Below are 11,878 nucleotides of genomic sequence, written 5' to 3' on the forward strand. Positions count from 1 at the left end.
TTTATTCCTCCTGAGTAAGCGAGGATAATTCAAATACTGTTAAAGTGTGTATATTACAAAGTATTACATAAGTGTTTTATTTCATGCATACCTGAGCACGCAGTAATAGGACCGACAATGTCGATGTCCCATTTGCTGAACGGCCATGCTGCCATAATTGGTATATAAGGATGCCGTGGTGCTCGACTTATTGGAGCATGTTGTTGACACGATTGACACGTCCTTACAATTTCTGCCGCGTCGCTGTGAATGGTGGGCCTGTAATACCCTATGCACATCACTTTTGCAGCAATTGTTCTGTATCCTGAGTGTAAAGCACAAGAACACTAGTGAACTTCTCGGAGCACCTCCTTAGCTTGATTAGGTCCGATGCAAAACAGGCTCGGACCTAAATAAGATTTTCTGTATAAAGCTCCTTCAATTAACACGTACATGGGAGCTTTCATGCAAACCTTTCGCGCTTCTTTTTCGTCTACAGGAAGTTCGCCCTCGGTTAACAATTTTACCAATGGTGTCATCCAATTTAGGCTTTCCTCCTCGATGGGCGCAATAGTTGATTTCTCATCAATAGATTTTTCTGTTAACACTTCAACCCACACATTTTTCCGCAGATGATCGAAGGCCAGAGTGGCCAATTTGCTCAACGCGTCTTCTTTCTTTTTTTGCCCCCTGGGTACCTGCGTTAACCAAAATACATCAAATCCATTTGCTAGTTCATGCACCAGCTCCATGTATCGCTGTATCGAGGCTTCATGCGCCCCGAACGATCCATTGACCTAATTGGCGACAAACTATGAGTCCACGTATGCATCCAAGTGCTTTATTCCAAGTCGTTGCGCTATGCGCAACCCAGACAACAATGCTTCATATTCGGACTCATTGTTGGTCGCAGCGAACGTGAATTGGAGCGCATAAGTATGCTCCTCTCCATCGGGACTTGTGAGAACCAATCCGGTGCCTGCGCCTTCGGGTCCGCAAGCTCCATCTATATACAGTTCCCATACCTGATTCTCGCCACAGCTGATTGTGGTACTTTCTGTGAGTGCCTCTACTTCTCCTATTGTTTCTGCCAAGTAATCTGCAAGTATCTGGCCTTTTACCGCCGTGCGCGGGGAGTAATTGATTTCATGCTTTTCTAATTCAATGGCCCACTTAGCCAGTCTACTCGAAACCTCAGGCTTGTACAACACCTGTCATCATATTATTAGCAAATTACAATTAATTCAAACCCATTCTTGGCATCTTATAAGATTGTGTAAATAAGAGATAGGGATGCGTGTGCCGCAACTTATACATGTCTTATTGGTTGGTCAGTTAACACCACTATCGAGTGCGCCTGGAAGCATCTGCACAACTTATGAGCTGTGTGTACTAGCGCATACTCAAGTTTTTCAATAGGTGGGTAGTTAACTTCGCTGCCGCTAAGTGCTTTGCTGATAAAATACACAGGCATTTGTACCTGCGCCAAAATAGTGGGAAATACATAGTAAACATTACATTCAGTACATATTTCAAGTCCCAATATGAGAAATACCTGCCCCTATCTGCGACCAGAACGGAACTGATGGCCTCCTTTGAAGTCGCAAGATACAGCATCAACGTCTCTCCCGCTACAAGCGCAGTCAAAGTAGGTAGCTCCTTTAGGAGCGACTTCATCTCGACAAAATATTTTTCAGCTTCCTCTGTCCATCTGAAATCTGACTTCTTCAGTGAATTTTTAAGCATCTGGAAAAATAGAAGCGACCGCTCCGCGGCTTTTGACAAGAATCACGTTAACGCAGCCAACTTGCCTGTCAAACTTTGCACTTCTTTTCTTGATTTTGGGGAGTTCATATGCTCTATAGCTTCAATTTTCTTGGGATTGTCTTTGATTCCTCTTAGCGTAACTATATGCCCCAAGAATTTTCCTTCTTCTTCCCCAAAATTACATTTCGTAGGATTAAGCTTCATATTGATTTTACGGAGAGAGTTGAACGTTTCTAGGATATCGGCCAACAGTTGCACTTCGGTATTGCTTTTGATGACTAAATCATCGACGTAGGCCGCAAGATTTCTACCGATTTGATCCTTGAATGCCAAATCCATTACCCTCTGGTATGATACCCCCGCATTCTTCAACCCAAAGGGCGTTTTCGTATAACAATAAATACCCTGATCGGTGTGGAATATGGTTTTGTCCTCATCCACGTAGGCCATCTGAATCTGGTGATACCCCTTATACGCATCTAAAAAGAATTTAAACCTGAAACTAAAAAGAGATTCAACTTTCCAGTCGATTGCAGGAAAAGGATAATTGTCCTTAGGGCACGCCTTATTAATATCCTTGAAATCGACGCACATGCACCATGAGCCATCTCCTTTTTTTTAACCAAAACAGGATTTGTGACCCAAGTTTGATACCACACTTCTCTAAGAATGTTTGCATGAACCAGCGTATCTACCTCCACCCTCAACCATTCACTTCTTTCGGGCGCCATTGGGCGCTTCTTTTAGCGTACTGGAGTTAAGTTTGGGTTTGCAATCAACTTATGTTCAGCACAGCTGAACTTTGATTTCATCTGAAAGGTTGCCCCCAAATTGAATTCGTTTGTCAGGGTATTTCGGATTGACAAGGATAGAACTGCTCTGTATTTGTTCTTCAACTTTAGGCAATGGTTTAGGCGGCGTTACCGAAGCGCATAGCGCTTTTCCAGACTCCGTCCGGACGGTAGCAATACCTTGCTTAGTAGGAAACATGATAATGTCATGAACAGTATAGGGTACCACGCCAAAGTTCTGCAAAGTCACTCGCCCAGGAGTGCGCTATAACATGAATAAGAATGTACCACATAGAATTCGACAGGGACAACTCGTGTGCGGGTCGAGTCATACTCGTCAACCAATTCTAGTTCAAGTTCGATGCACCCCAAGGGCCAATTAGCCGAAAAACCCCGATAAAACAGTTGTGGGTGCCCGCATCTTGGACTTTATTGTCGCCGGTAACTGTCTGAAGAAGTGCTCATACATTACATCAACATTACTCTCGGTGTCGACATTTAACCGTCGCACATTGTATCCGCAATCGGTGATGCAACCTTTAATGATTATAGGAGCATGTGAAGGGTTAATCGTTTGCATTGGCAGAAAGGCAATAGCTTCCGCTTCCCATTCTTCCAATTTCTCAGCTTTGTGCCTCTGACCAGAGTGCCAAGCATGCACCATGTTTATTGTTATGTGAGAGTTTTTGTCATTGCCTTTCATTTGGTTTTGCGCAGCTTTTTCTGATTGATTGCCCTGCGATGCAGCTCCTTGGTTTTTTTACTGGTTTCAGGTGATTAAGCTCACCCTTCCTTAGATATCGATCACTTTTTCGATAAAAGATTTGCAACGATCAATCTCGTGTCCATAATCATCAGGAAATTCACAAAATTTTCATTTGTCTCTCCTAGCATACTCTCTCATTTTTGGGGGAGCCGTGAATGTCAAACATATTGGTTCGGTAGTTAGGATCTTCTTCAGTGTTTTAGTCAACTTGCGCATGATCGCAAAGTTTTGACTTGGGAAGTGACCCTTCCCTTGGTCAGAATTGCTTGACTTCTAAAACTTGTCGTATTTTGATGACGCCGAACCCTGGCTATAATAGTCTCCCTTGCGCTTTGATCCCCCTGTTTGAGTATGATATGAATCGTCATCTTTGTTACCTCTGCTATCGGGGTTTTTCCTACTATTTCGAGCGGTATCTTCCCTCTCACGCATATGCTCATGCGTTTCTTTAATTGTTTCTGCTAAGGTATCGGGGACCTTAATGTTTCCACAGGGCGAGATGTCGCTCTCTACACAAGGGATTCTCTTGCCCCATGTATGATGTCATGACACTCCACATGCGTCCTTTTACGGGCGCGCATGTTGTGGAAGTTTAACAAAAAACGTGCTCGAAGATCATTATAGAAGGTAACAAGCGGTAGTGGCAAATTACTAAACCACTCCCTTGCGACCCCTTGTAACAAATTTTGAAACTCGAGGCACTTGGTTTCATCGTTCCAGGCCTGAGCGCCCGCTGTTACTTCATATCTCTGTAAGAAATCATTCGGATATGTTGTGCCATCATACCATCCCATAGTCAAAGGAATGATAAGAGGGGATTCTAGAAGATAATTAGCGATTTGGGGCGCGAAATTTTCAATAGTTGGTGCAACCTCCATGAAGGGTTTCACCTTTCGCCCCATTATCCCTGCATAAAAGTTGTCTAACACTTCTTCACCTTTGTGTGGCACTGCGAATGCTTGCGCATATTTATCTCGCACAGCCTGGGCCAGTATGGCGAGTAGATCTTCCTGACTCTTCTTCTTGCTTTTGCCCGCAGAATCGGTAGTGCCCCCTGAAGGCGTATTTGGTGAAAGCAAAGATGACAGCCTCGGAGTAGGTGAAGCCATGCGCTTTCTTCGTATTTTGTCCAAGGGAGTGCGATCATTAGTTGGACAATCAATATCGATATTCTGCCCCGCTAAATACTCGCGTGCACTTGCAGGTGTCACTACTCGCATGGTATGAACTGTTGACTTCGGCATAGAGTATATAGGAAAGGACCTCACCGTAGTAATATGGGGTTCTTCCTCATAATCATCATCCTCATCATCTTCGTCACCTGGTGCTCTATATTCATCAGTTATTCGCAACGTCGATGGCTGTGATACCGGGGGGGAACAACAGTTGATGTTGTTTTTGATTTTTCTGGGAGGTTTATTGCTCCGGAGTTTGGAGTTTTGTTTGTGACAGTAACCTTGTCTTGGTTTGCTTGTTTCGACCCCGTAATGTCAGAACCCTGAGAACGAGACGATTGATTGCTACCAGACTTCCCCATTATGACCTATTACACAAGAATAACCACAAAAAGATTAGAAGTTTTACAGTTAATCGTTCGTAACATATAAAACTTTTTACGCAATTCTAGTTATGGTCTCACGCATGGTGCCATTTTATCGAACATAAATCTGCTCAAATAGCAAAGTTAATATTGAGTGCATGATGGAGTGTTTAAGAACATTTATAGCTTTGATCTCCGGTCTGGCTTACCGTGAATAACCCTTATTGAGATGATGATCTACGAAAGGCTGATCAAAACTACGTCCACCATTGATGGAAACTGCCGCAACAATGGCCACTAAAGGTGGTTACATAGGGTTTATGTTCAAAGAACATACCTGTTACCGTAAGAATGTTTTCCGGATGCAATCTTATATTCGAGTGATATAAAAAATGTGTGTCGAATGAAGGAGGTTAGGGTTGTATTTATAGCAAAACCCTAATCCTAGATTACCTCGTAATTAGGTTCTAGATCCTTTCGAATAACAACCATAAATAACGGGTTTATAGTTGGAAAAGGATCACTTCTAATTATGAATAAGATTAAAACCGATTGATTTCGTGTGCGCCAAGTATTTGATGTGCGCACCTTCTAATAAGATGTTTTGCTATTATTTAATTCGTACGCGCTGTACGTGATATGCACAAGCGCCATGCGCGTAGGTATGTGTATCATTACTTTGGGATCTTTTGTGTTCACATTAGGTCGTATACTACACCTGTTACTATCCGGCCAACTTACTTAAGGAAAGTTATACTTCACTCGATCCCATCATCACAAACTCTACACTTAACATTCTCGAATCATGACTCACAATCATAACACATGATCCCTAGTCAATGTGAATAGCCCTTCACTCCATCTCGTTAGAAAATCCTAAACATTGTTGAGGCCTAAAACAGTACACTTTCGCCCTTCTAGTCATAACACCATCGGAGCTTCATCGGGAGGCAGTAAGAACTCCCTCACTTGGGATTCGGCTCTGCACTCTCACCGCCAAGATGATAACATCCCGCGACATTGTCATTCCACGACACACTTGACCATTCTCATCGTTGGTCATATACACAAACTCACCACAATTCACTTCAGCCTCTTAGAGCTGGCATACACAATCACATGAGATGTCATACACGCGATGACATCACACTTTCACATCACTCATCTTACCGTCAACCCCAAGGTAAAAAGCTATCGAAGTCCCACATACGCCTCCAAGCCTAGGCATATGCCACTTCACTTCATCAGTCGTACTTGTCAGTCGAGATCACCCGACCTTGCACTCAACGAAAAGTTAACAACAATTGCTCACTCTCATGGAGAAAAGTTACCAATCCAACACAATAATTGCGTCGCCCGCAATATCAACACTTCATCATATCCTTCGACCTAACCGACCATTAAGTCCATCACCGGCTCACTGATAATCCTTACCCGCCAATCAGTTAAGAGCAACAAGATTCGCCCATCTCATAAAATCATCAAATACACAAAATTCGTCTCCGCTTAGTATTGCGCATGAAAAAGATGATGAAAGTTCATTCATTCTCCTTCACTTCATATGAAGTACTTATCGCAATGCACTTGTACTTCGACTTTCAAGATAGTCGTATCGTTATCGTCCGCGATTCACCATAACTATCACCGCTGCACCTAAGGGTTTCTTACCAGTACCCTTAGTACGGGGCTACACCATCATCGGAGTTGAACATTACACTAACATGCATAAAAAGGCACCTGACGCAGTGTCATGCAGACTCCCAACACTATCTATCGAGATTTAGAACTCAGACCTTGGGTTCCATATCCCCGATGTCACCTATCACGCCACATAATGACCCAAAGTCATGCATGCCCGACAAACCTTAAAGTTTGTTGACTAACGATCTTCCTAGCGAACACCCACTACTCACAATTCCATAAGGCCGAACAATATAGCCTAACGAAACCTTTCGTCTAACACTAAGGAGTGGCTTGGAAGCACCAAGTCTTACGCCTTTCCACACACCGATACATCCACTAATACAAGGGAAATTCCGTTAGGTACGTTACCCTATAACTCCACATCACACTAACACAACCATCGTCATACAGGTCTCACTTCTGCGAGTTTAACAACGCGGAGGCTCCTCGATTCGCCAATTCCAATGCGAATCACAACTATAACCAGGGCATGATTCGCTAAACACACTTTACCGAGCCATAACACTTAATACTATAATGATACTTGTTATATCCCATCATGGGATCAAGTCTCCGTCACACACGCAAGTCGGTCATCCTAGTTATGACAGGTAGTACAACCAATGGTAATCTCATTAGTTCACCCACTACTTAGGGGGACTAAACATGTATCAAATTCGTGATTTCACCTACTCACCTTAGCTAACCAACTCCACCATAACACTTTCCGACTCATAACGAACCCGATGTGACCACTAGCACATCCCTGAAGACCACTATATCCTAGGAACCAATACACGATTCCTATATTGCTCCAAATCTACGCCAACCATGCCATGTTTCCTCCGTTCGGTACTCGGAATGCCATGTTTGGTGTCAATATACATGGTTGTAATAATGGTGATCGGACACTATTACAATTGCGTACCTTACCATTTCCACATGGCTAGTTAAATTACTTTACCCGGAGTAGCATAACATCCACACAATACATCACCTACAATTCTACTAGTACCTCTAAACCATCGAAATCCCGTCGTCATACCGGACTATCCAAACTCTGGAGTATCTGAGCCCCACCATTGGACCCATCATTAAGACGACGTACACAATATATAGAATAATAATATATACATATACGTACACTACAACAACATGTCAACATACTCCCTAGGTGACTATCATCAAAACAACGTTCAAGTTCGCCTACTTACATTAGGAAGTATCTATCTAAGGCACCAATCTACGCAAGAAATAAGGTCCCACATAATCACACATTGGACAAACACAAGTCCTAGTTAGTCCACATATTCGCTAAGGCACTAACCGTTCCAAGTCCGACTCGTATTCCTATGAGGCCTGCACACAAAACATATACAATTCAATCTAAATCTAGAAACCTATCCCCAAGTCACCTAGATCACTTAGACCATTCTCTGATACCAACTTGTAACAACCAAAATCCGGTTTACCAAAAATGACAACATTTTTTTTATTAAACATAGTTGTTAGACGTTCATTACACTTGCGGCCCAAACCAAATAACCCTATTATATCCCAACTCATTCAAACTTGTTTTAACACGTTCACTACACAACCAAACTCATGTTTAATACATAACATAGTTCAAAACGTTCATTAGAACCTTGAGGCCCGTTACATAACTAAAGGGGTAATTACAACCCAAACACGCAACCAATCGGGTTAAGATACAATCACCCAACCCAATACCAAGAGCATAACCTCAGAGATTTACCAAATCCCCAATCCAAGTCTGAATAGTCAAAGCCACCCCGTCATAAGCTCCAACACTCTTAAGCGTCTAGTCTAGTAACTAGATAGCTTCATGCCAAATGGTACCTATAAAAAGGTAAACAAGAGAGGAAGTAAGCATAACGCTTAGTGAATGCAAACATTATACACATATACATAAGTTGAAATGACCCGTCCTAATCCATCTGGACGAGGTCCATATCGATTATAAACGATTCACAGTAGTTGATTACATCGCGAGGTATTTGACCTCTATATGATACATTTTACAAACATTGCATTCGTTTTTGAAAAGACAATCTTTCATTACATCGAAAGTTGACAACATGCATACCATTTCGTAATATATCTTACTATAATAGACTTAATAATAACCTTGACGAACTCAACGACTCGAATGCAACGTCTTTTGAAATATGTCATGAATGACTCCAAGTAATATCTCTAAGATGAGAAAATGCACAGCGGTAGATTTCTTTCGTACCTGAGAATAAACATGCTTTAAAGCGTCAACCAAAAGGTTAGTGAGTTCATTAGTTTAACATAAATAATCATTTCATAATTTTAATAGACCACAAGATTTCATACTTCCATTTCTCATAATCATACATCCCATGCATATAGACAAAAATATCATTCATATGGATTGAACACCTGGTAACCGACATTCACAATATGTATATAAGAATATCCCCATCATTCCGGGATCCTCCTTCGGACATGATATAAATTTCGAAGTACTAAAGCATCCAGTACTTTGGATGGGGCTTGTTGGGCCCGATAGATCTATTTTTAGAGTTCGCGTCAATTAGGGTGTCTGTTCCCTAATTCTTAGATTACCAGACTTAATAAAAGGGGGCATATTAGGTTTAATAATTCAACCATAGAATGTAGTTTCGATTACTTGTGTCTATTTCGTAAAATAATTATAAAAGCAGCGCATGTATTCTCAGTCCCAAAATATATATATTGCAAAAGCATTTAAAAAGGGAGCAAATGAAACTCACAATAATGTATTTTGTAGTAAAAATACATATGACGACATTGAACAATGTAGGGTTGGCCTCGGATTCACGAACCTATATCATTCATATATCTATTAAGACATATACTTGTAATCGAACAAATATATTTATTTATATTATTATTAGTGATGTAATTTATATATATAGTAGACTAATAGGTTCATTATATATATTTTCATTATATATATATAGATATATTAGTATAGTTAAGTTATGTGTATTAAATATATATTTATATATAAAATCTTTATTTTTATGTTTATAATTTTAATAACGTCTTTAAAACTTTTATTTTTCATAATCGTAATTATTTTAATAATAATGACATAGATAATACTGATATCAATAATAATGATAGTTTTAGTAAAAAATAATACTAATAATAATAATGGTAATTTTTAATAGTTTTAATAGAAATTTTCAGTAATTATACAATATCACTAATATTAATGTTTAAATGATAAGTCTATTAATGATACTTTGTAATATTAATAATAATGATGATAATACTAATAATAATACCTATGTGAATGATAATAATAACACTAACAATTATAAAATGTTACAAGTACTAATATTAATGAAAATAATAATAATTTGTATCATTCTCATAATAATAATCATAATCATAATTATAATAATAAATTATAGTCTTTATAATAATACTTGTATTAGTGATAATAAGTGTTCTAAAAAATAACCATAATAATAATAATCACAATACTAATAATAATAATAATTTTGGTAATGAAATCTACCTTCCAAAGCCTTTCTAAAAAAATATGCCCTGAACCGGGTTTGAACTAGAGACCTCCCGCTCACCCGCAAACACACTTAACCATTCCCTCTGCCTTGTTTATCTGATTTATAAGGCAACCCAAACTATATATCTAGTATTTCATTTAGCCATGTTCATCATCTTCTTCATCAAGTTTAAAATTAAACGGGGGCAAAAACTCAACAACAATCGAACGGGTTTTCATTTATGACTTGTAAACAATATGAAACAAAAAAAAAATGTGTTCATGATATAAAAAAAATGAAAAAAAAAAAACAAATAAAATCCTACTGCTTGCTAGTAGCCAAGAAAAAAAAATTTATTTTCAATTTTGAGTTCGTTTTGGACAATCTTTACAACATGAAACATGTTTCAAATCATTCCTAAAATCTATCTAAATCATCAATTTAACTGGAAACTTCAAACCGGTTACGAATTTTGCGATGAACACTTTATTTGACTTTTGATAAAATAACCTTGACTCGCAAATTCGATTTCGTTATTAAGAATTGGAACTTGAGATTTTACAAGAAGTTTAAGTAAATGATTCCTAACAACTCTACATTTCTAGTTTTTGAAATTTGTTTCGAATTCTCGTTAGTGTATATCACTGTGAAGAACTCAAGAACTCAAAAAATTGATTTTTAGATTAAGAGTGTTATAGGTTATGATTACAACATGAATTGTGTTGCAAATCATTCCTATAAACTTTATGAATCATCAAATTAACTGGAGATATCAAAACAAACTCGAATTTGATTCAAGAACACTTAGTTGACTTTGAAAATCAAAAATTTAACTCTCAAATTAGAAATTGATAGAAAGAATTGAAGATTAAAAACTTACAGATAGTTTAGATAGACGATTCCTAACAAGACTGCATTATTACATTTTGGAAATTCATTCGAAATCAAAATATGGTGAAAAAAGATGAAGAACAGAGGTTTTAAGCCTTTTATTTATTTTTCTCTCTGATTTCATTGTGAATTGCAGAATATTACGTATATAGAGAGGTTGTATGATTAAGGTTTGTCTGTATTGATCCATGAAATTGACAGGTAACAAATTGGAGACATGAAGTACGTAAAATTTTCCAATCAGAAGAAAAAATAGAAAAAAAAATATAAAAGAGGATAATGACCCTCAACTGCTTTTTTTTTTAGATGGGATTGAATTTGATTCTTGTAACCAGTTAAAGACACAAAACAAAAATCAGTACAATGAGATTGAGACTGGAAACAGAATAGGATTCCATATGTGATTTTATTTAAAATTAGAAATTTGTAAAATATAAAGATATTACTAATAACAATAATAAAAATACTTAATAATAATAATTATGGTAAAAATAATAGTAATATTACTAATAAAAATAATACTAATAATAATAAGAATAATGATAAAAATAAAAATAAAAATAATGATACTAAAAATTTTAAGCAATAAAGATAATAATTATGTAAATGATAATAGTAAACTTATTAATGATACTAATAATGATATTAGTTATATTAATATTATTAATGATAATAATAACATTAATAATAATAATAATAATAATAATAATAATAATAATAATAATAATAATAATACCACTTATGCATATCAAGTTATATATATATATATATATATATATATATATATATATATATATATATATATATATATATATATATATATATATATATATATATATATATATATATATATATATATACTTTATATTGGAAGTAATAATATTACAAATTTTAATATCAATATTAACAACAATAATAA

At 37.4% G+C, this 11,878-nt stretch overlaps 2 protein-coding genes across 2 annotated transcripts; both read right to left on the bottom strand.

Moving 5' to 3' along the window:
• Positions 1 to 326: 326 nt before the first annotated feature.
• On the bottom strand, positions 327 to 731 carry LOC139888936 (uncharacterized). The gene has a single exon (XM_071871918.1). It carries the CDS (start codon positions 729 to 731, stop codon positions 327 to 329), a length of 405 nt encoding a protein of 134 aa, XP_071728019.1.
• A 60-nt stretch (positions 732 to 791) lies between these two features.
• Positions 792 to 1,725, bottom strand: LOC139888937 (uncharacterized). The gene is made up of 3 exons (XM_071871919.1): positions 1,535 to 1,725; positions 1,295 to 1,433; positions 792 to 1,190 (listed from the first exon to the last, which is right to left on the bottom strand). Exons 1-3 carry the CDS (start codon positions 1,723 to 1,725, stop codon positions 792 to 794), a joined length of 729 nt encoding a protein of 242 aa, XP_071728020.1.
• Positions 1,726 to 11,878: the final 10,153 nt, after the last annotated feature.

Source organism: Rutidosis leptorrhynchoides, chromosome 2 (genome assembly GCF_046630445.1).
Source record: "Rutidosis leptorrhynchoides isolate AG116_Rl617_1_P2 chromosome 2, CSIRO_AGI_Rlap_v1, whole genome shotgun sequence".
NCBI lineage: Eukaryota > Viridiplantae > Streptophyta > Magnoliopsida > Asterales > Asteraceae > Rutidosis > Rutidosis leptorrhynchoides.